Consider the following 26,013-nt stretch of genomic DNA (forward strand, 5'->3'; position numbering starts at 1 on the left):
GAGTTCTTGTTAGATTAATGTAAATTGTTCACTGACACTGGGAAGCTAGGTTTTAAGCTCCACATTGATCCTGATAAATAACACTTGTGAGAACTACCACATTAGCATAATGGAAATGTTAAGAATAATTATGATGCATGCTATTCTAAACCTTTATCTTAACTCATGTAATACAAGAGTCCTGGGAGGGGAATACAAATACCTTAGCCTCATTTTCAGATGTAGAAACTGAGGCACAGAAAGGTTAAGTATTCAACTCACAGTAACTTGACCAGCAAGTGATAGAGACAGGAGTCAAACATAGGCCATGTGTCTCTACTTCACTGTACTTAGAGGCAGAGCACAGGCATAATCCAGTCATCCACCAAATAGTCACCGAATGCATACTACATTCCAGATACTGTTCTAGGCAAACTGGATATAGAGTTGACTATATATTTATATACAGTATACATTTAGGGGGGGCACAGATGTTAACAAAGTAGACAATAATAAGTACTATAAATTTCAGATATTAGTAAGTATAATCATAAAAGAATAAAGCTATGCAAAGGAAAAAAGCATGATAGGGAAGCTGGCACTACCTTAAATGGGGTACAAAGGAAACGTTTTTTCTGAGAAGGAGACATTTGAGTTGACATTTAAACGATGAAATGAGCAAACCTTATGAAGAGCTGACAGGAGACTTTCCCAGGCATATAGAATACCATATATAAAGGCCTCGAGTTGAGAAAAGCTTGGCATTTGAGGACTGATGAGAAAGTCAGTATGGCTGAAGTGAAATGTTCTAGAAGCTGATGGTTAGGGCATAATATTGGAGAGAGAAGCAGAGGTCAGGTGTATAAAGCCTTGTAGGTGATGATAGTGAGTGTAATTATCACCTCTCGGAGGGTTTTAGGAATGAAGGTGGCGGGATCTGGTTTATATTTTGAAAAAGGTTACTCTGGCTACTTTGTGGAGAAGAATGGGCAAAAGTAGAGGTTATTGCCGTGGTTCAGGCATGGGATGATATTGATTTGGGCCAGGATTCAGCAGAGCAGGTGGTAAGATGCAACTGATTTTGAAATATATTTTTATGGTAGCACCAGTAGGACTTGTTCTGGGTACGGAGGGAAAAGAGTAGTTATACAAGACTCTTAGATATTATTATTGTTTGGGGGGGCCTGAATTACAAGGAAAATAATAGAGCCAATTAGTTAAGATGACGAATATTAGGGTAGAAGCAGCTTTGGCCCTAAGGATAGTGAGTGCAGGGAAATCATGAATTCTGTTAGGAATATATCAAGTTTAGAAGATCCTCTTAATGTTCAGGAGAGATGCCAGCTGGACAGCTAGCTGTACACATTTGGAATGTGAGAAAGAGGTCATGACTTCAGATTTGGGAATCTGAAGTTGATAGTTGGTATTTAAAGCCATGGGTCTGGATGAAATCACCAAGGGAATGAGGAGAGATTACGGAGAGGTCTGTGCACTGGGTTTCTGGAGTGTTCCAACAATTAGAGGAAGAGCTGGTGAGGAGACTGAGAAAGGGCACTGAAGACATGGTAAATAAACAGGAGAGTGTTTTGTTCTGGAAGCTAAGAAATTAACATCTTTGAGGAAGGAGGCAATGACAGCTGCATCAAATGCTGCTGAGAAGTCAGGACTGAGAACTGATGCTTGTATTTAGCAAGATGGAACCTGCTGTGACTCTGATAGGGACTGCTTTAGGACTACTGTGAGGATGAAAACACGAAACAGGTTAAAATAAGAAAAGGAGGTACTAAAGTGGAGTTGATGCAAATAGACAATTTCCCTAGATTTTTGGTTAAGCAAAATAGAGTAATGAGGCAATAATGGGGGTGGGGAACATTGGGTCAAGGGACATACTTTTTCTTTAAGATAAGAGATATTATATCATGTCTAAATTAAATTTATCTGGGAAAAAGCAAGAGAGAAACTGATATTGCAGGAGAGAGAGGAGAAAACTCCAGAAGCAAAGTCCTTAAATGGATAAGAGGTTATGGAGACCAGGTCACAGGTGAAGAGCTGGCCTTGGAAAGCAGCAGGGAAAATTCTTTCATTGTAGCGGGGAGAGCATACTAGTGGACCTGGTGGTAGGAAAGTAAGGTGGTTTTCATTTGATTGCTTGGATTTTCTCAAGGCCATATGAAGAGAGATCAATAGTTAAGAGTGAGGATGAGCGAGGGAGTGTTTGAGATTTGAGGGAAGCAAATGAGATATGAAACTTTTGTCCCAGAGAAAGAGAAAGTGATTCTTCTAAAGAAATGTATAAGAATTGCTTGGGTGTTTTGAGCGTTCATTTGAAACCAATGGCTATAAATTTAAAGTGAGATGACTAGGTGCTTCTCTAGCTATGTTCAGTTACACAGGTGCTGGCATGGAGTAAGTAGGAAGGTGTAGGTCTAACCAGGGTAGATTAACAAGGGCTGAGAGTTTGCTGGATGAACACAAAAAAAGAGAGAGGAAAAAAAAATGTTGAGCGTGCGAGAAGGAGAATTAGAGTGATGGGACCAGGAAACATATGCTATAGGGGAGGAGGAAGCGGGGGGCATAAAGAAGGGTGAAAACAGGAGGTAAATGGTGAAATCAATAATTCGAGGTCCCAATGGGGGTGAAGAATTTTTGGAGTGGCGGCAGTAGAATAAATGTTAAGGGCAGAGAGGAGGTGGTGTTCTGAGAAGATGATGCTTGACACAGAGGTCCTGGAGGGGGTACAGCTAATGGGCACCACAAGGTTCAGAGTGTGATCAGGAACCCTAGGGCAGGAAGTAAAGGAAGTGAGATGGCAAGCTGTCTCATGAAGCAAGTAAGCATCAGAACACATACTAGAACCCACAACTGTCTGACTCCTAGAGAATGTTCTACCTCACACCTATGTTAGCTTCTAACTATTTCTGACCTGTAAAGCCAGGGTAACTAAATGGCGTTTTAGTTCAGAGACAGAGAGGTTGGCCCCATAAGAATGAGATCTGTGTAGTTGAACAAGGTCTTACATTTAGAAGGCTCCTGCTGTTGCCATCTTTTAATTCTTACTAGTTTTTAAACAAGGGCCTCACGTTTTCATTTTGCACTGCATCCCACAAGTTATATAGCTAATTCCAGAGAGAAGATTAGTAATTTAGAAGGAGAAATGTCTTCTCTTTTCTCATTGAAGCTAATTTTCCACAAACCTCACTTTTCTCCATTTAACCTGCCTTTAAAATTTTATCAAAGTTCATAATGGAAGTTTTAAAGAACCCATCTGTCAAACTCTTAACTTTTAATGTAAATTTCCTTTTAAAGCCACTCACAATAAAATTTACGCTGGAAGTGAGAAATTCCCTGACTCAGGAAAGTGAATTATCAGTAAACTGAAAAGGAAAAATACATGTAAATGTAGATCTAGAGTCTGACTTCATGCTTGAATGATAGCTTAGGAAAAATACTTACATTTTTATTTTTTAATATATGTGTATTACATGTTTATTATGGAAAGTGTAGGAAATAAATATAAACAAAAAGAAGTAACTAAAAACTACCCAAAAATCCTTAAGAAGAGTTAACCACTTTTAACATTTTGGTGTATATTCTTCCAGGCTTTATGTACATAGTTGTGAATGTGTATTATTCATATATAGCTTTATTTGTGTTTATTGGATTATATTTAAATGTCATTTTTAAACTTGATTTTTAATTTAATAATGGAGTCTGGCTGGACCGCCTATCCTTGTAATTAAATATTTTTCTAAAATACTATTAATATAACTCAATTTTCTGTTATGTGGACATATAATAATGTATTATTAAATACCTGGCTTTTTCAGTCTTCACTATTATAAACAATACCAATGTGAACATTCTTTGTAGACTTGTGTATTTCTATAAGTATAACCCTTGGGTCAAAAAGTGTCCATTTTAAAGCTTTTGATCCATGTTTCTAAACTGCTCTTTCATGGCTGCTCCAATTCCAGGCCCACTCAATGGCAGTGAACATTAACATTTCTTTTAAATGTTTTGTCAATGGGGTTGACAAAAACTGTTTAGTACCATTGTTTTCTTTGTTTAATAATAAGGTTGAGCAGGTTTTTGGATGTTATTGGCCTTTTCTTTTTTGATGAATGTCCTGTTAATACCTTTCAGTCATTTTTTTTTCTAGGTGGTTTTTAGCCTTTCTTTTGTTCTTCTGTAAAATATCTTTATATATTAGGGTTATGGTACACAGAATTTCCCTAATTTGTCAAACCCATGCCAAGGTCTTAACAACACACTGGCAGAGCTCTGCAGGGTTGCTATGTTTTTCTCTATGGGGGAGGTTTTAAAATCCATCACTTGTTTTTTTAAACTAAAAAATGCATGGTAATGGTAGTTATGAAGACAGTATTAATATCACATAAATGAAAATATTTTATAATATATCTTAAAATGTATAGAAAAACATGTATAATGAAAACAACAGGAAAAGAGTATCATAAAAGCTCACTGAATATTTGTCTTTTCTATTCATTTCTCCAAATCCTGGCAATGTAGTTTACATACTGAACATTCTGGTGATTCGGTCTGCTTGTCTCCATGCCCTCCACTGCAAGCATTTCATTAATATTCTCATTGTGAGTGCTGTTAGAAATTTCCAGGGTATAAGACACAATTGCACATTTTCACAAGACAACCCATTAGGATGCAGAATGTGGAATGCAAGATTAGGGTTTTGGATTATTGGGTTTTTTACTTACCCTCTCCAGTGTAATTTCTTCAAACTCATATTCAATTTCTGTCCCATTGACCTGTAAATAGGAAAAAAAATAGAGAGACATAGTAAATACATTTTGAGGAGGAGAGAGCTGCATTTTAAATAACATTAGGGGGTTAAATTTCATCCTGGCTATGAATAAACCGCACTTTATTGACGTTTGTGATTGTATGTTTTCATCCAAATGAAATATAATCCAAGCTATTCTAAAATATGAGTGAGACTCTAGAAAAAAAATGCTTATTGCATCCCTTAGAATTTTGTGATGTTTGGGGAAGAGGAAACAATACAAAATGTGCACTGTGAGTTTATAAAGAATAAACCAACTAGGGGCAATGTTACAGTTACAAGGGGAAAAAATTTCCTAATGTCTTTAAAATTTTCCATGAATAGACGCTAAAATACGACCTTAAGGAATCAGTGGCAAGGGCAGCACAACCATATGACATTTCTGGCTGTTAAACAGCATCAAGAATGACCATGTCAGATAAGAAATGCCTTTTCTTTATTGGTTCAAGCTCAGGTAATTTATCCCCATTATCCTCTTGTTATATTTGTTGGGAAGCCCTGGACCATGTAACCAGGCCTTCAGTAGCAATGAGAAAAGAATAAACCAGGACATGTTTGAAATTCCTAGTGAGAAAGCATTTTCACCATCCAACCAACCCTTAAGTTTATTTAAACTTACAGAGAGAAACATTTTAAATATAGCCAGGCAACATATAACATATGCCTTAGATTTCAACAGACATGAATACAGAATATATGAAGAGCTACTTTAAAATAATCTAACAAATATTCAATTCCCACTTTTATCTATCACAGAGCCCTTCTCAGCCAGACAAAACCTCTGAGCAAGAAAATTCTTGAATAGGCGGTTTCTTTTTTCTTATATATGTCTTGGCAAAATCATTCACATTTAGAAATCAGCCAGAAAAATCTAATTTTCAACCAAAAAGCCAAAATTTTTGTAATGTTCTAACTTCAGTTTACTGTCCCTTCCTTAGAAGAATTTAAATATAGTTCTTGCATATTGAGAGCTGTATGGAAGGCAAGGATCAGATAGCCCCATTACCTAATAGAGGCTGGCAAAAGAGAAATGATGAAGGGGAAAAAAGTGAATGAATGAATGACTGAACTAAGTAATTAAATTATTTATCTGATTTATAAACACAGATGCTTGTGGGTTCTCTTCCATAAGGAATTTGTATATGGTATTATTAATTGAAGGCATAACACTATCATTAGCAAATAATAAAGAATGACAATAGGCTTTACTTATGTGTGTCCACCAGCCACTTAGAGCATGTTTTTGATTTTCTAATTACATGAGTTAATTGGGGGATCACATTTTACTGTGTTACTATATTATCAAACAGCCCTAAACCAAATTTGATTTTCTGGGCTTCAGCAACTTAATGATTCAGAGAAGAGAACTTGATGATGTTAGAACTAAGCTTTAGCAACTTTGCAGACATATTTTTGTTCTTCACACGTAAAAGTACAAAAGGAAACTCAAAACTCCCTGTATATGTGTGTTTCCATATTAATCCTTTTTATTCATAACTTTTTTTAGTTGACAGAGAGAAGGCAGAGAGGGAAGGCTGAGTCAATGTGATGTGTTTTAATTCTCGCAGTATGGCTCCATGAAGCTCTTTCTTTGCTTCAGTGCTTCTCTAGAGTGGAGCCCTTCACGTTATTAAAGTGTTGCAAACTGCAGAGAAAATGACAACTTCAAAGAGAAGAAAACAAGCCTCAGATAATAAATATCAGAGGTGAAAATTCTGTTAGGAAGTGTTTAAAAGACAAGAATATTTTAGTGACACACATTGCATAGCTGGGGACTACCAAAATCTTTGCTGAACATTTGTATGATCATATATGTTGACTTTTAGATCCTAGAAGCATTATTTATACACAACCTAATCTGTATTCAGAAGTTCCCCAGTCAGCTAGGTGAACCATTGATGGCTTACATTTACTCCATGGGTCTTTAGTTTTCAACCCAAGAAAATTATGTCATTTGCCTAATTCAGTAGTATCCAGGATCTCTTTGTAAGAGGGGAAGATGACATCCAGGTTAGGATGTAACCTTACCTTTAAAAGAAAATATTCCATGACTACAACAGGATTTAGTGAAATTATAAAGAAGTGAAAGGATTTTAGCATAGGTGAAGTAATATTTCAACCTTTAATTGAGGAGCATTTAAAACATGGAATAATAAGAGCCAGAGTGGGAATTTAGGAAAGACATTTAAGAGGTTCTAGTGTTTGTTGTTTCGTCACTAGGAGAGCATGATCTGTGTTCTAAGGACCTCTAAGATAAGAAATCCTACAAGGTCCCTTGGCAAAGACCTTGGGGGAAAGAATGAAATAGAAAGAACTAAGAATACCTCCATTCTAAACAGAGGTGTATAAAAGTACGCTGTGACATTTGTGAAAATTTAGTTAACTTTTCAGAGGAGTATACCAATTCAACAATCTTTAAATATTTTTTGTTCACATTTGCTTAGAAGAATGGTTGCTTACTGAGTGGTAAGGAGACAAAAGGCATGAACAGTAATTCCCTCCTAGCCATAATTTCGTGTATTCTTATTCAGAAAAACCAAGAAAAACTGTTGTGAATGGCTCCGATCATCTGCTGGGAGGGCATGGTTTACAGACAGTCTATTGTTTGAACTTGTCTCAGTGGCCTCACTCTACTCCCAATTAGTTTGACAACATAAGCCTTTTAATTCACAAAGGATTCTCTTCCTGAAAAATACTGCCAATTATATATGTTTTTTTTTTTTTCTTGAGCAGTAATACTTCCTGTGATATTTAAGCACCCTGGTAATGTTTTATGATCCTGATAGTTTGGAGCCTGTACAGCGGCATGGTGAGGGCTCTCATTATTTCAGATCTGGCTCTGACCATCACTGACAGTCTCCCCTCCACCTGGAAAAGTGAGAGGATTGGCAGTATTTTAGACATGGAGGGTCACTAAAGTAGATGGAATTTCCCAGTTTTGAAATATGTTTTTCTTCAGATACTTGATTTTTCTGAACCTAATGGTTATGTAGTGACGGCTGGTAGGTTTCCACTGATGCCACACATTGTCCTGCATAGCTCTGGGCATGTAGCCTTCCTGGCCTCATATGGAAGTTAAGACAAGAGCATAACTGACTCAAATTCAAACTTGGTATTTAAGGTTCTAATTTCATAAACTTTGAATATTTTTCATATATTTTTCTCTCTCTGACAGTCTTTAGGTTAATTTCCCTGATTTTTTTTTTTTTTCCCTTCAGTGCTATAGTACTATCTGCCTGGGTGATAATATAATTTGATTTGAGATCTACTTTTATGTCCTGAAAAGAAGTTTTTCATGAATAACACATGTGAACTAGTCCATGTTTTAATGCTCTCTAATTGGAATCTTAAGTAATGATTTCTTTGATTTTTTTTGTTCTTTTCCACATTTGTAATTTCATTAAGACTAACAGCATACTAAAATGTAAGATGAATGAATCTTTATATATTCCCATATCACAGATGAAAACAAATGCTAAAACATGAACATCAAAGTGTTGGCTTCTTAGGACTAAACACAATTCCACCCAATGAGCAAGTATTGAGCATGCATAGTGTGCCAAGTGATGTGACAGGTAGTGAGAAAATAAAGATTTTACGACATTATCCCTATTCTCAAGAAACATACAGTCCTTAAAGTGGTACCAAACACAAACATATTAAAACCTCACAGAAGTGTGATATCCAATACACAAAATATACAAGTGGACTCGAGCCACAGCCCCACTGTTGCCACATGCAAGATCCGTACAGATCTATTTACTATTTGTTGTATATATATATTTGATTCCTTAGTATAGAATACGACAGATAATGTACTAATTCTGCCCTTTATTATAAGTGATTATGATATAGTAAATAAGACTTATCTCTGAATCTTATGGTTTTAGCACATAAAGCAGAGTGATGAACGTGAACAATGTTTAAAGATATCTGCGACAAGTGTCTTAAAATAAAAAATGGGGGAGGACCTTCAAGATGGCAGAGGAGTAAAACGTGGAGATCACCTTCCTCCCCACAAATACAACAGAAATACAACTACGTGTGGAACAGCTCCTACAGAACACCTACTGAACGCTTGCAGAACATCTCAGACTTCCCAAAAGGCTAGAAAAATCCCCACGTACCTGGGTAGGGCAAAAGAAAAAAGAAAAAACAGAGACAAAAGAATAGGGATGGGACCTGCACCTCTGGGAGGGAGCTGTGAAGGAGGAAAAGTGTCCACAGACTAGGAAGCCCCTGGAGACAGGGTGTTGGTGCAGGGGAAGCTTCAGAGCCACGGAGGAGAGCGGAGCAACAGGGGTGCGGAGGGCAAAGCAGTGAGATTCCCGCACAGAGGATTGGTGCCGATCAACACTCAACAGCCTGAGAGGCTTGTCTGCTCACCCACTGGGGTGGGCAGGGGCTGGGAGCCAAGGCTCCAGGTTTGGAGGTGAGACCCCAGGGAGAGGACTGGGGTTGGCTGTGTGGACACAGCCTGAAGGGCGCTAGTGCACCACAGCTAGCCGGTAGGGAGTCCAGGAAAACGTCTGGACCTGCCTAAGAGGCAAGAGACCATTGTTTCGGGGTGTGCGAGGAGAGGGGATGCCTTCCCTGTCTGCCCACAGAAGACACAGCACTGCTTAAATGAGCTCCAGAAGTAGGCATGAGCTGAGTCTATCAGCTTGAACCCCAGAGATGGGCATGAAATGCTAACGCTGCTGCTGCAGCCACCAAGAACCCTGTGTGCAAGCACAAGTCACTATCTAAATCCCAAAGGGGTTAGCTCCGAGACACCCCAAAACACACCACCAGACGTGGACCTGCCCACCAGAAAGACAAGAACACAGAACACAGGCACCAGTCCCCTCCATCAGGAAGCCTACAAAAGCCACTGAACCAACCTTACCCACTGTGGGCAGACACCAAAAACAACAGGAACTACGAACCTGCAGCCTGGGAAAAGGAGACCCCAAACACAGTAAGTTAAGCAAAAGGAGAAGACAGAGAAATATGCAGCAGATGAAGGAGCAAGGTAAAGACCCACCAGACCAAACAAATGAAGAGGAAATAGGCAGTCTACCTGAAAAGGGATTCAGAGTAATGACAGTAAAGATGCTGTAAAATCTTGGAAACAGAACGGAGAAAATACAAGAAACGTTTAACAGGGACCTAGAATAACTAAAGAGCAAACAAAAAATGAACAACACAATAAATGAAATTAAAAATTCTCTAGAAGGAATCAGTAGCAGAAAAACTGAGGCAGAAGAACAGATAAGTGACCTGGAAGAAAAAATAGTGGAAATAACTACTGCAGAGCAGAGTAAAGAAAAAAGAATGAAAAGAATTGACGACAGTCTCAGAGACTTCTGGGACAACATTAAACGCACCAACTTTAGAATTATAGGGGCCCCAGAAGAAGAAGAGAAGAAGAAAGGGTCTGAGACAATATTTGAAGAGATTATAGTTGAAAACTTCCCTAATATGGGAAAGGAAATAGTCAATCAAGTTCAGGAAGTGCAGAGAGTCCCATACAGGATAAACGCAAGGGGAAAGCCTACACCAAGATTACTCTACCAGCAAGGATCTCATTCAGATTTGATGGAGAAATTAAAACCTTTACAGACAAGCAAAAGTTAAAAGAATTCAGCACCACCAAATCAGTTTTACACCAAATGCTAAAGGAACTTCTGTAGGCTAGAAACACAAGAGAAGGAAAACAAATCAAAACACAAAAACAAATCCAAAACAATTAAGAAAATGGTAATAGGAACATACATATCAATAATTACCTTAAATGTAAATGGATTAAATGCTCCAACCAAAACACACAGACTGTCTGAATGGATACAGGAACAAGACCTGTATGTATGCTGTCTATAAGAGACCCACCTCAGACCAGGGAACACATACATACTGAAAGTGAGGGGATTTAAGAAGATATTAGATGCAAATGGAAATCAAAAGAAAGCTGGAGTGGCAATTCTCATATCAGACAAAGTAGACTTTAAAATAAAAACTATTACAAGAGACAAAGAAGGACACTACATAATGATCAAGGGATCAATCCAAGAAGAAGATATAAAAATGGTAAATATTTATGCACCCAACACAGGAGCACCTCAATACATAAGGCAAATGCTAACAGACATAAAAGGGGAAATTGACAGTAACACAGGAATAGTAGGGGATTTTAAAACTTCACTTTCACCAATGGACAGATCATCCAAAATGAAAATAAATAAGGAAACACAAGCTTTAAATGACACATTAATCAAGATGGACGTAATTGATATTTATAGGACATTCCACTCAAAAACAACAGGATACACTTTCTTCTCAAGTGCTCAGGGAACATTCTCCAGGATAGATCATATCTTGGGTCACAAATCAAGCCTTGGTAAATTTAAGAAAACTGAAATAGTAAGAAGTATCTTTTCTGACCACAGTGCTATGACACTCGATATCAATTACAGGAAAAAAACTGTAAAAAACGCAAACACATGGAGGTTAAACAGTACACTGCTAAGAAACCAAGAGATCACTGAAGAAACCAAAGAGGAAATAAAAAAATACCTAGAAATAAATGACAATGAAAACACGATGACCCAAAACCAATGGGATGAAGCAAAAGCAGTTCTAAGAGGGAAGTTTACAGCAATACAATCCTACCTTAAGAAACAAGAAACATCTCAAATAAACAACCTAACCTTACACCTAAAGCAATTAGAGAAAGAAGAACAAAAAACCCCAAAGTTAGCAGAAGGAAAGAAATCATAAAGATCAGACCAGAAATAAATGAAAAAGAAATGAAGGAAACAATAGCAAACATCAATAAAACTAAAAGCTGGTTCTCTGAGATATAAACAAAATTGATAAGCCACTAGCCAGACTCATCAAGAATAAAAGGGAGAACACTCAAACGAACAGAATTAGAAATGAAAAACGAGAAGAAACAACTGATACTTCAGAAATATAAAGGATCATGAGAGATTACTACAAGCAGCTCTATGCCAATAAAATGGACAACCTGGGAGAAATGGACAAATTCTTAGAAAACCACCACCTTCTGAGACTGAACCAGGAAGAAATAGAAAATATAAACAGACCAATCACACGCACTGAAATTGAAACTGTGATTAAAAATCTTCCAACAAACAAAAGCTCAGGACTAGATGGCTTCACAGGCGAATTCTATCAAACATTTAGAGAAGAGCTAACACCTATCCTTCTCAAACTCTTCCAAAATAGAGCAGAGGGAAGAACACTCCCAAACTCATTCTACGAGACCACCATCACCCTGATACCAAAACCAAAGATGTCACAAAAAAGGCCAACATCAGTGATGAACATAGATGCAAAAATCCTCAACAAAATACTAGCAAACAGAATCCAACAGCACAGTAAAAGGATCATACACCACGATCAAGTGGGGTTTATCCCAGGAATGCAAGGATTCTTCAGTATATGCAAATCAATCAATGTGATACACCATATTAACAAAATGAAGGATAAAAATCATATGATCATCTCAATAGATGCAGAAAAAGCTTTCAACAAAATAAAATACCCATTTATGATAAAAACCCTCCAGAAAGTAGGCACAGAGGGAACTTACCCCAACATAATAAAGGCCACATTTGACAAACCCACGGCCAACATCACTCTCAATGGTGAAAAACTGAATCCATTTCCTCTAAAATCAGGAACAAGACAAGCTTGCCCACTTTCACCACTATTATTCAACATAGTTTTGGAAGTTTTAGCCACAGCAATCAGAAGAAAAAGAAATAAAAGGAATCCAAATCAGGAAATAAGCAGTAAAACTGTCATTGTTTGAAGATGGCATGATACTATACATAGAGAATCCTAAAGATGCTACCAGAAAACTACTAGAGGTAATCAGTGAATTTGGTAAAGTAGCAGGATACAAAATTAATGCACAGAAATCTCTTCCATTTTTATAAACTAATGGTGAAAAATCTGAAAGAGAAATTAAGGAAACACTCCCATTTACCATTGCAAGAAAAAGAATAAAATACCTAGGCATAAACCTACCTAAGGAGACAAAAGACCTGTATGCAGAAAACTATAAGACACTGATGAAAGAAATTAAAGATGATACAAACAGACGGAGAGATATACTATGTTCTTGGACTGGAAGAATCAACATTGTGGAAATGACTCTACTACCCAAAGCAATCTACAGATTCAATGCAATCCCCATCAAACTACCAATGGCATTTTTCACAGAACTGGAACAAAACATTTCACAATTTGTATGGAAACACAAAAGACCCCGAATGGCCAAAGCAATCTTGAGAAAGAAAAACGGAGTTGGAGGAATCGGGCTCCCTGACTTCAGACTATATTACAAAGCTACAGTAATCAAGACAGTATGGTACTGGCACAAAAACGGAAAAACAGATCAATGGAATAGGTTAGAAAGCCCAGAGATAAACCCACGCACATATGGTCACCTTATCTTTGATAAAGGAGGCAAGAACATACAATGGAGAAAAGACAGCCTCTTCAATAAGTGGTGCTGGGAAAACTGGACAGCTGCATATAAAAGAATGAAATTAGAACAATTCCTAACACCATACACAAAAATAAACTCAAAATGGATTAAAGACCTAAATGTAAGACCAGACACTATAAAACTCTTAGAAGAAAACATAGGAAGAACACTCTTTGACATAAATCACAGCAAGATCCTTTTTGACCCACCTCCTAGAGAAATGGAAATAAAAACAAAAATAAACAAATGGGACCTAATGAAACTTAAAAGCTTTTGCACAGCAAAGGAAACCATAAACAAGATGTAAAGACAGCCCTCAGAATGGGAGAAAATATTTGCAAACGAAGCAACTGACAAAGGATTAGTATCCAAAATATATAAGCAGCTCATGCAGCTCAATGTCAAGAATCAAACAGCCCAATGCAAAAATGCGCAGAAGTCCTAAATAGACATTTCTCCAAAGAAGATATGCAGATTGCCAACAAACACATGAAAGGATGCTCAACATCACTAATCATTAGAGAAATGCAAATCAAAACCACAATGAGGTATCACCTCACACTGGTCAGAATGGCCATCATCAAAAAATCTACAAACAATAAATGCTGGAGAGGGTGTGGAGAAAAGAGAACCCTCTTGCACTGTTGGTGGGAATGTAAATTGATACAGCCACTATGGAGAACAGCATGGAGGTTCCTTAAAAAACTAAAAATAGAACTGCCATATGACCCAGCAATCCCACTACTGGGCATATACCCTGAGAAAACCATAATTCAAAAAGTGTCATGTACCAAAATGTTCACTGCAGCTCTATTTACAATAGCCAGGACATGGAAGCAACCTAGGTGTCCACTGACAGATGAATGGATAAAGAAGATGTGGCACATATATACAATGGAATATTACTCAGCCATAAAAAGAAATGAAATTGAGTTTTTTGTAGTGAGTTGGATGGACCTAGAGTCTGTCATACAGAGTGAAGTAGGTCATAAAGAGAAAAACATATACCATATGCTAACACATTTATATGGAATCTAAAAAAAAGGTTCTGATGAACCTAGGGGCAGGACAGGAATAAAGACACAGATGTAGAGAATGGACTTGAGGACAAGGGGAAGGGGAAGTTGGGACGAAGTGAGAGAGTAGCATTGACATATATACACTACCAAATGTAAGTTAGATAGCTAGTGGGAAGCAGTTGCATAGCACAGGGAGATCAGCTTTGTGGCCACCTAGAGGGGTGGGATAGGGAGGGTAGGAACAAGAGGGAGGGGATATGGGGATATATGTATACATATAGCTGATTCACTTTGTTATACAGCCGAAACTAACACAACATTGTAAAGCAATTATACTCCAATAAAGATGTTAAATAAATAACAATAAAAATAAAAATTTTAGCTATAATAGCACACAATTCTCTTCATGAAATTGTTGGGAAGAATAAATGAGATTATACTCCTTCACTGCCTTACACATAGTAGGCATCCAATAGTGACAGCTATTCTATTGAGTTCTGGATTAGCAATCTGCAAGGGTCACAGATTTATTTGATCAAATGTTGAATGCTTGCTAATTTCTCCAGTAGTACAAAATATCACTTAAGAAGCAAACAAACTTGCTTTCTTCTACAAAATCCACTAAAAACCTTTTTTAACACAAAGACTTCTTTCACGAACCCATCTAAGACGTACTCCTTTATGGGCAGGAATTGTCTTCGCCGTCTCTCCCAAATCAGGTCAGTGTAGCTTTCACTCAGAATATAACTGCAACTGGATTTTCTCCCAATCTTTTGTCCGCTCGCTCTTGTATTTTCTTTTTAATATTCTCTTTCCCAGTTTGACCATCATGTTTCTCTGCTACTGGCACTCAGTTTCCTAAGGCTGCTCTCATTGCATCCCTTATATCCCATCCTCATAAGGATACACACTTTATTTTACTCATTTTTTGTACGCCTGCAACTTCTGGTGCTGTGCCTTGTTCACAGTATGTCTTCAGAAGAATCTTTAGAACCAGGTCACGCGAGAACGCCAAAAATTGCACTGTCATTGAATTCTTCTCCAACTTCAAGTAAGTATTAGGCCTCCCCTAATAACTGTGGTCTTTTCCTAGGATATATGACTTGAATTTATCTTTCCATCTCGGCAAATTTTTATGCACATGCATTGGTAATTTCTAATTTAAATACTGAATACGTGAATTAAAACATAATCTAACACTTATTTAGAACCTACCATGTGCTAGGTATGGTGATAAGCCCTGGAGATACAGGGATGAATGAGATATGGCTTCTGCCCTCAAAGAACTCACTCTAGCAGAGGGAGACTAATGAAAACATGCGACAAAGTGATATGACTGCTGTGGTAGATGCCTGGGATTATAGCAGCGGCAGAGATGACACAAAGGAAGGGATAGGTGATTGCACCTGGAGGTTGTCAAAAAAGGCTTCATAGAGGAGATGGTATGAACTGAATGTGTTCTTCAGAATGAGTAGGAAAGAGACGAGCTTATCAAGGCAGAGGGAACAGCATGAACCACTTCTTCAGAGTGCTCTGCTAGAGAGAACACTGGCATTAGAGTCAGAAGACCTGTATTGTAGTCTTACTTCTGTGGTTTAACAGACTGGGTAACCCTGGGTAGGTCATGGTGCTTCAATTTTCTCATGCAGACAGATGATCTCTTGAGGTCGCTCCATGCTCTGACCTCCTCACATCAGGGTTTTTCTCCCCATCTACTGTTTAAATCATATTTACTTTGCCTGTCACTTTGGTCAAGGTGCACCCAACCAAACTTAACTAAGGATTTTTCTATTATTCTTTATTCCGAAGGTCCCAATCAGCAACCCATAATCCTACCAGCTAGCATCTCCCTAACCTCCATGTACCTCTGCCATGGCCCTTCTCCTTGATCTGAAAGGATCAGGGAGGAAACTAGAGGGCAGTATCATCTGCTCTCCTTAGCTCCACTCAAGGACATCACCTTCAGCACCTTCCCTATTTCTTCTTAAAGATCTCAAATCTTTGGGTAGAAATAAAAGGTAGCTCTTTCTCTTCGAAAAAGGGGACAAAAGGGGAGTTTTGCTCTACTCTAATCCAAAAGAAAGAACTGAAGGCTGATGTTCATTATCTTCATCTTTTTAATCACATTTAACTTTACATGTCTCTGCTGAATGGATGCAAAACAATCAAGTACTGAAAAAAGTGAAAGTTAATCTACAAGCATGGAGGCCTAATCGGGATGAGAGCATCGTTAGATGAAGCCTGGAGGTTTGTAGCACACAACTAAGCTGTCCACCACTTTCTTTAATAATGTCCCTTCTCCTAGACTATCTGCACTGGCTAAAATTGTGTCCTCTCTTCATGTTAAGAGGAATTATCACAGAGAAATTAAAAGCTCAGACTCTGGAACCTAAAAGGCCTGAATTCCAATAGCAGTTCTGTCACTTACAAGCTGTTAGAATTCATCTTTGTTAAGTATTATACACATTTGTGTGTCAATATTGTTTATTTAAACTGCAGTGAGCAAAAGATTTTCTGTTTAAGCTTTAGTGAGCACCTATTTTAATCTGAGGTATGCATCTGGTTATTTTAGGAATACTATTCAATTATAATGAGACTGGTTTATAAATGTACAGTTTTATAAGAAGCTAATCATAGTTAGAATTTCTTGTTTTTAACAAACACAAACTACAGAAATAACTTGATATTCTTAGTTAAGATTCTAACTTTGGTAAGAGCACTATTTTTATTGTTCACCTGAATGTGTTCTTACCAGTAAACCCTGATTTCAAGTTAAACTTATAATCTTAGTTAGACAAACTTCTGAGTTCAGTGAACTGCTAAATAATAGCTTCCAGCAAATATAGAAAAAAAAAATCAGTATCCTATGATCTGTTCCATTCTTAAACAATTTTCTTTTGGTTTTATTTCCTCTGCCTTTGTCATTAAGACTTCATAACACATAGAAATTTGGGGCTAGAAAAGTGATCATCGACTTAATATTAATTACTATGTATCTTTTTAAATTTAATTATAAACCACAGATTTTTAAAAATTAAGTAGCTTCTTACTTGTAAAATTGTGATAATTTTCCCTGGTATTTCTGTCAAGAGAAATCAAGGAAGATAGCTTAGGGTTCTTACATGTATAAAAAGAAAGTCATTTTATATATACAAAGTTGTCTTGATTAAAGGCTTCTGTAAAGAAGGAAAAATATAGTCACTTAAGTTCAGAACTGGATTTGCCTCTGGTTTGGAAATGGCACATTTCTTCCCAGCTTTGCTTCCTTACTTTGCACCATTTGCTGGATGGTGTAATAACAGCTGACTTGAATGCTTTCATTTGGCTCCAGCCTGATGCAGGCTGTTTTATTCTTTGGGTTAAATATTCCAAAAATTTGAACATGCTCTCTGAGGGCAGTAAATGGTGTTAAAGAGTACAATCGAATAACTAAGAAAGCATCATGATACAGGTTTTTATCCCATCAAGCCCCCTCCCTCACTTGACCACCCTCATATACAAACCACCTGGTCAGTTGCAAGTAAAGTGTCCAAGAGAATCAAGAGCTCAAAGCACATACCCAAAAGATTTAGAGAAACAGAAACAAAGTGTGTGTTGAACCACAAGATAAGATTTCACAAACATTATGATGGTGTCAGCAGAGAGCCAAGAATATTTTCTCTTACACTTGGGTATAATACAACTATAGTGTGAGGCAGAACATCACTGTCGTACATTTCTTCATCTTTGACTTCTTTCCTTAACCCCCTGCAATCTTGTTTTTGTTTCACCACCACAAAAAAGCTGAGCTCTTAAGGATCAAAAAAGATCCGCGTGTATCCATACAATGATTTTTTCCCCAGTCTTCACACTCCCTAGTTTTCACGCAGTATTTGACAATCTGGAGCATAACTTAAAAATCCCCTTTTCTTTTGTCACATGGTTGATATCTTGCTGGTCTCCTCCTACTGATCTATCCAATGCATTTATATCCATTTCCTTTCCTCTTGCCAGATATGGGCATTCACAAAGTCTGCCCTTATTGTTATACAATCTTTACCTGAGTTTTCATCTCACCCAACTTTTGTTTTCTAAGTAAATGCCCTAGTATCACCCCAGTCTCAGTAAGTCTAAAATAGAACTAATCATCTTGCCTAATTATAACTATCATTTCCTCCAGGCTACTCTATATACCTGTTAAGGGAATCCTCTTTTTCATATATATCCTTTATATTTGTTATCCATACCCACAATCCTATTTAAAGACCTAAACTATCACTTTCTTAGGACCATCAATATAATTTCCTAAAAATATCTCTGCCTCTCTAATTTTTCAATAACAATCTATTCTTCATATCCTTTCAGATTTATCTTTCTAAAAAGCAACAATTTTCATTGTATAATTTTGCTGTACAAGTAGCTTTAAGTAACTTTTCTTTATCCTTAAAGAATATTCCAGAATATCCACCAGCTGTCCCCAGTCTACCTGTCTAGCTACAGACCCTACTTCTTATCTTCAAAGACATTTTCTAGCCAAGTAACTGAAATTAAATAAAGCATATCCTCTTTGGTATCTTTATTAATGTCATGTACCCCACCCTAAATATATTTAATTTATGCTTATTAAAATACTAATTAATTTAGAAAAATATATTTGAATGCTGAGAATTTCCCAGGTACTATGTTAGGTCCTAGGGATACAGTAGTAAACAAAACACAATCCCTACCCTCATAGAGCTAGATTCTATTTGGAGATATGGGAAGCTTCCATTTCTGTCAGCCAAAGGCTGCCTCTTCTATAAAGTCAAAAAGATTTTTCTTAACAATCCTCTGAAAATCACCACTCTATTCTCTCAATTACCCCTCCATGCTAGTAACAATAATGATAGTATTACTACTGCGACTATTACTACTGTTGCTTTTTTTTTTTTAAGTATCTACTATATGCCAGGCACTATGATCAGTTGATCTAAAAATTAAAACAATCCTGAGAGCGAGACATTTTAACTTTAATTTTACTACTGAGAAAGTCAAGTTTCTAAGTTAAGCCACTTCTCCAAGGTTATCTAGTTGTAAGTAATGAAACTAGGACTATCTTGCTCATCTTTTTCATCACTTAGTGATGGGAAGTATATGCTCAATCCAGATTTGTGGAAGAAAATTAAAGAAGGAGTGGCTATAAGGAGAGAGGAAAGAATGGAAGCATCTATTGTTTGAATCAAGGGAAGTCTAATGTTAAAACACTAACCTTTCTCCCTGGTCATACATAGCACAGTCCCTCTCTCACTGTACTTGTGGTCTTCCTCACGGTCCAGCTCCTTACATCGTGCTTTATCTTTCCTGATACACTGTCCTACCGTACAGACGAGGCACTGTCTTTTGCGGCACCCATCATAATGACTTGCCCATAGCAGCCATTTCATAAATAGTTATTGAAGAAATAAATCAATTGAACCTTATGGGAAGGGATTCTTATTTGTCATGAATCTTTTAAAATCCCTTTGTACTCGAAAGTCCTACTCACCATTGTCAGTTTCCAAAGGAGTAAACTGTCTTAATTTCTCTCTAATCATTTTACTTCACAACGTGCTAACAATAAGCTGCCTCCCTTTTCATCTGAATACAGCTCACCCTTTCAGCAGCCTTCAACATCAATCCATCCATCAACAAATATTTACTGAGCGACTTTCCCCACCTTCTTTGCCAGCTCATATGATCTCGTTTCACCTGATTTTAAAAGTACATCAGTATCTTCACAACCTTGGAAAAGAGCTAGAGAGCTATATCACTCCGCTAATTCATCGGCTCTTTCATCAAGATCACATGAAGAAGTTTTTTAAGTTCTGTGATTCTAGAAAAATGCTTTGGTACGCTTGTTATAAAAAAAAAGGTCAGATCAATCTTTCTGGATCAGATGCTAAGGGAGATCATTCTGCTGCTTTATGTTATTTCACCTTTCTTGAATCCCCTTAGCATCATGACGGGGAACTAGTATTAATGCTGTTTCTGTCCCCAGCTGCCTAGCCTGTTGATAAAATATGCAAATTGTAAGGTTTCAAGTTGTTTATATGTAACCTTTTTCAGATTATGCTAACAGCAGCATTAATCATTAACATACTGTTTTCACATACATTATTATTTGCTCCTCATAACAGTCCTATGAGGGTTGATATCTCTATTTTATAGATGAATAAATAGCTAAGAGATGATAAGTTGCTCAACATTGCTCACCTAGTAATGTTGGAGTTTTGATACAAATCTAGGTTTTCTGGACTGTGAATCTACAGCTGATCCCACTACCTTATGCTACACACATAGCTTATCCTCTAAAAGTGAGAGAGAATCTGATTGAATCGTTTGAAGTTGCTGATGTTTAACTGTTTCTGACTTACAAAATGGTAAGTTCTGCACGGTTCAACAACTTAGCATGGCGGTTAGGAGCTAGAATTCTGGAGTCAGATTGCCTGGGTTCATAGCATGATTCTCTCACTCTCTAGCTATAAAACTTTGGGTGAGTTACTTAACCTCTCTGAGCCTTGGTGTCCTTATTTACAAAATGGATGGTAATTATCTTATTGGGTTGTATAAGGACTGAATGATACAAATTTGTAACGGTTTAGTGTTTAGCACCTAGTGAACCCTCAAAAATATTAACTGCAATTATTTTAAAGTTTTTCCTAGGTCTGCCATTGGCATATCTTAAGTCCTGCCTATTCACTCTTCTAAACAGAAACCAGTGTAGGCACATGTGAGTGTTGGGGCAGGGGGAGAATGGCAGGCATAGAGATGAATACCTATTGTTTGTAGGAAATTTTATAAAACTTAACATATATTTGTTAAGTTGTGTACAATATTCCCACAGAGGACTTGAGTTACCCCCCTTTCCCCTGTGAGATTCAATTAACTTAGATTAAACAGAAACCTACAGTGACAAAAAAAAGTATAATATATTTTTCAAAGAAAAATTTAAAAGCTCAAGTTTCTACATTTATATCAGTGCTTCCTAAACTGGATCTGGGCGTTTAGAAGTGGTTATGCATACTGAAGTCGTGGCTGACAACAGCTCGTCACAACAGGGATCTCTGGGCTGCAAATTGGATGCACCAAATCTTTCTCTCTCTGGACTCTTGTCTGCCCACCCCCCAGGGCTTTTAACTGGTAAGATGATAGTATAAGCTCTAAACAGTGCATCATGATTAACCATAAGTCATTGCTGCTTTTTTTTTTTTTAATATCTTCTTGGAACAGGAATACTCAAAAGGGTACCAACATAAATCCCCAATTACATTAAATTAAATAAACTCCATAAATAGCTTAAGCATAGTAAACAAATATTAATCAGACAGTAAATCTTGGGTGGGAAGCACCAAGGATTGAAGGCAGTTTGTAGGAAGGGAGAAGATATGAAGGGAAATTAAAAATCATATTTTCACCCCACTATCATTTTTCTTAATGACCTTAGGATGATCTTGTTTGCCACGTTTTCTCTGTGTAATTCCTATTTATGCTTCCAAAAAACCTTCCACGATTCTTCTCCCTTTCCAGCTATCTAATGCTACCATAAACCCTGCCTTTCTTTCTCTAGCCCTCCTATACGAAGGCCAGGTTGTGCTAATGTCATTTCTCTGTGTTTACAGAGTACTTGTGTAGATCTTTTGCCCTGATTGTATAATGTGTTGGCTACCAGCTTCTGGCTTTAGGTTCAATCAGACAGGGATGCTAATCCTAAATTGGCCACTTACAAGAGCTGTGACTTTAAAGAAGTTACATGGCTTCAGTTCCTCCTCAGTAAAATCTTATTTACTTCAATAAAGTTGTCAGGAATTTTAAATTAAATAAGAAGTATAGCACAGTGCTCAAGAGTACATACACTAGATACTCCAGCTGATAAAATATAGAAATTGTAAGGTTACTTATACACTAGAGCCAGATTGCCTGAGTTTGACTCGCCAGTTACTAGCTGTGAGATGTCTGCCTCAGTTCTCTCATCTGTAAAAGAGAGTTCATAATCTCATAGGATTGTGAAGACTGGATGAATTGGTGAATTAGTATAAATGAAAAGAATAAGTAAAATACTTGGAACAATAGCCTGGGACATGCTAGGTGTACCTGTTACTACACTATCCATTATTATTACAGAATGGTGGAGTAAGGTACTCAGAAAATCCTCTCCCCAAAGAACAACTTTAAAACAGAATGGCCAAAAATAGCCATTTCTGGACTCTGAAAACTGACTAAGGGCATATAGAAAATTGAAAAACTCTGATTCAAGAACCTCAGTTAACAGCAGTGGGAATCTGGTGTTCTAGGCCGCGACTGCTCTTAGACATCCCCTCCCTCAAATTCTGTGCATGCAATAATTCTACGAGGGCAGGAAAGGCTATGAAACAGAAGATTTGCTGACACAGGGGACCAGCTTCACTTGGAGCAGCATGTGGGCAAACCTCATAATCAGGGATGTTGTTAGAAACAATAGTGATTTTGGTGGTAAATATTAGAACAAGTAAACACTGCAGTAACTTAAGTTAGCAATACTGGTTGGCGAAAGCTACAGGCTGTCCAGACTAGCTAGAAATATATCTGGAAAATCTGTTGAATCATGGCAGGCCTTGATAGCTCCAAACGATCTCTGCCAGGCTGGAAGACTGAGTGCATGTGCAAGGTCATTCATAGACTCAGTAGAGACTGGAGAAGGTCCTGGCCATCTATACATCCCTAGCTGAATGTGAGGCCTTGCATATATGCAGGGGAGTCATAATAGGTCTATTATAAAATAAAATCTCAGGCATATTTGTAAACTGTTTGAATTTAAACACATTTCCCTGTCCATACACAAATCCACTGGCAAAGGATGGAAGACTTACTGGCTCAAAGGGTTTAAGTGTAATCTCTGACCAATCATTGGCTCACCACTAAGCTATGCTGATCTAGAGGCAACACTAGGATGCCAGAATTTAAAAAGAAAAATAAAAAAGAAAGAAAACTCAAAAGAGATATCAGTAGTTATACACTTCAAGAAAGATAGACTCTACAGATCTAGCCCAGATATGTGACTAAATATACAAACAAGCAAACACAAAGAAACAGGAACTGTGACTAAACATACAAGCAAGCAAACACAAAGAAACAGCAAATGGCAAATAAGAATTAAGAGTTACTATAACATTATCTCAATGGCCTGTTTTCAAAAAGAAATTATGAGACATTCAAAGAAAGCAAAATATGACCCATACATAAGAAAATAATTAGCAAAAATAAACTGTTTCTGAGACATCTTAGATGTTGGAATTGACAGAAAAAACATCAAAGCAGCTATAAATATGTGCAAAGAACTAAAGGAATCCTCTTTAAAAAAGTAAAAGAAAGTATGACAACAATGAATAATCAGATAGACTATCAATAAAGAGGCATAAATTATAAAATAAAATTATGTAAAAATTCTGGAGTTGAAAAGTATGACAACTGACATGAAAAATCCACCAGAGGTTCCAGTTTTTGTCTAGCATGTAAGAATCACAAGTCACCACTTTGTCCTAATAACAAATAGAAAGCTAAACAAACTGAAAAATCAACTCTGTCAGAGAAGTGAGGTCACAGAGTAAACTGCTGCCCCCCCAAATTGGAGAGATAGGTGGGCAGATATAGAGAATCACTAACTAGGGCAGAAATCGCCACAGGAACCAGTGCCAGTGTAGGAAAAACTTAAACTGTAATTGATGAATTGTGGAGGCTCAGTGTGGACAAATCTGAGGATTAAACAGGGGTTTGATCCAGAGAGGTTCAATTTTTGGGGTCACAGCCATATTTAAGTGAGTTTTACCTCTAGTAAATCTACCAGGTTCTCAAAGTGAAGAGTGGAGAAAAATTCCTCATGCTTCCGGTGAGGGAAAAAGGAACTATTTTGAAACCTGTAGAAGCATTCTGTTCTTAACAAGGTTATCCTCAGGAGAAACTATTTTATCAGAGCCTAACCTGCTGTGGTTTTACCAGAGCCTAATCTACCCGGGGAAGGGAAATACCAACTTCAGCACCCTTTAGCCATTCAGTACCACCTGAAAGGGGGAAAAACTGAGAAGCACTGGTGACATTCACAGTCCAGAAACACAAGCTCACTAAAAGACTGAAACCAAGTCATATGAGTATAGAACACTAACCCCTCCTCTGCTACTTTACCACTACATTACTAAAGGGCTATTTACTGCAGTTCCTTTTACCCAGCACATGATGTCCTTTCAACAAAAAATTACAAAGCATAATAAAAGGCAAAACACACAGTTTGAAGAGATTGGGCAAGTATCAACCACAGTCAGATATGGCAGGAATGTCAGAATTATCAGAACAGGAGTTTAAAAAAAATAATTGATATTCTAAAAGGTTTAATGGACAGAGTAGACAACATGCAAGAACAGGTAAATAATGTAAGTAGAGAGATGGAAATTCTTGGAAATGTCCACAAAGAAATGCTAGAGATTAAAAGAAAACCCCAAAACCCACTGTAACAGAAATGAAGAATGTTTTTGGTGGGCTCATTAGTAGACAGGGCATGATTGGGGAAAGAATCTCTAACTTTGAAAATATGATAATAGAAACTTCCAAAACTGAAAAAGCAAAGAAAAAAAAAAGACTGAAAAAAAACCCCAACCAAACAGAATATCCAAAAACTGTGGAGCACCTACAAAAGATGTAATATACATGTAATACCAGAAGGAGAAGAAACAGGGAAAGGAATGAAAACAATATTAAAAGCAATAATGACTGGGAAGTTTTTCCAAATTAATGTCAGACATCAAACCACAGATCCAAGAAGCTCTGTGAGTAACAGAAACACCTAGGCATATTATATACAAACTTCAGAAAATCAAAGATAAAGAAAAAATTTTGAAAGAAGCCAGAGGAAAAAAGCACCTTATCTATAGAAGAGCAAAAATAAGAATTACATTTGACTTCTCCTCAGAAACAATGCAAACAAGAAGAGAATGGAATGAAATATTTTAAACATTGAGAGAAAAAAAAAAAAACAAAACCCCCCCCAGAATTCTGTACTCTGAAAAATTATCCTTCAAAAGTGAAAGAGAAATAAAGACTTTCTAAGACAAAAAAGAAAAACTGATGAAATGTATTGCCAGACCTGCTTTGCAAGAAATGCTGAAAGAATTTCTTCAGAATGAAAGAAAATGATATAGGTCAGAAAAATAGATCTACATAAAGAAAGAGTATCAGAGAATAAATAAGTAAAACAAACAAAAAACACCACTTTATTTTTCTTATTCTTAACTGACCTAACAGATTTGTCAAAATAGTAACATCAACAGTATATTCAATTATGTGTTTTTATGTGTGTGTATATATACATATACATATATATACACATATATGTATATATATATTTAGGTATGCATGGAATGAATGACAGAAATAATACAAGGGATGGTATGTAGTAATTAGGAATATTTCGTTATTATTAGGTACTTGCACTACCTATGAATCAGCATAGTATTATTTGAAAGTAGCTTGAATTAGTAAATGTATAGAGCAAACTCTAGGACAACCACTAAAAAAAAAGTAAAATAATTAGAATAATTGATATGCTAAGAAATGAGAAAAAATGTAATTATATAAAATGCTCCATTAAAACCAAAATAGGCATGAAAAGTTTGGGAAAAAATAGAAACAAATAACAAGGGCAACAAATAGAAACTAGGAAAGATGGTGGATAT

The 26,013-nt window shown here is 36.9% G+C and overlaps 1 protein-coding gene across 2 annotated transcripts in view; it reads right to left on the bottom strand.

Annotated features, from left to right (window-relative positions):
• DLG2 (discs large MAGUK scaffold protein 2) overlaps nt 1-26,013 on the bottom strand; it is a 783,758-nt gene that overhangs the window by 650,027 nt on the left and 107,718 nt on the right. For both annotated transcript variants that reach the window (XM_024763574.1, XM_024763575.1), the window contains one exon: nt 4,713-4,763. In XM_024763574.1, coding sequence (XP_024619342.1) covers nt 4,713-4,763 — 51 coding nt within the window. The remainder of the gene's footprint in view (nt 1-4,712; nt 4,764-26,013) is intronic.

The sequence above is a fragment of the Neophocaena asiaeorientalis genome, unplaced genomic scaffold, assembly GCF_003031525.2.
Source record: "Neophocaena asiaeorientalis asiaeorientalis breed wild unplaced genomic scaffold, Neophocaena_asiaeorientalis_V1.1 scaffold23, whole genome shotgun sequence".
Taxonomy (NCBI): domain Eukaryota; kingdom Metazoa; phylum Chordata; class Mammalia; order Artiodactyla; family Phocoenidae; genus Neophocaena; species Neophocaena asiaeorientalis.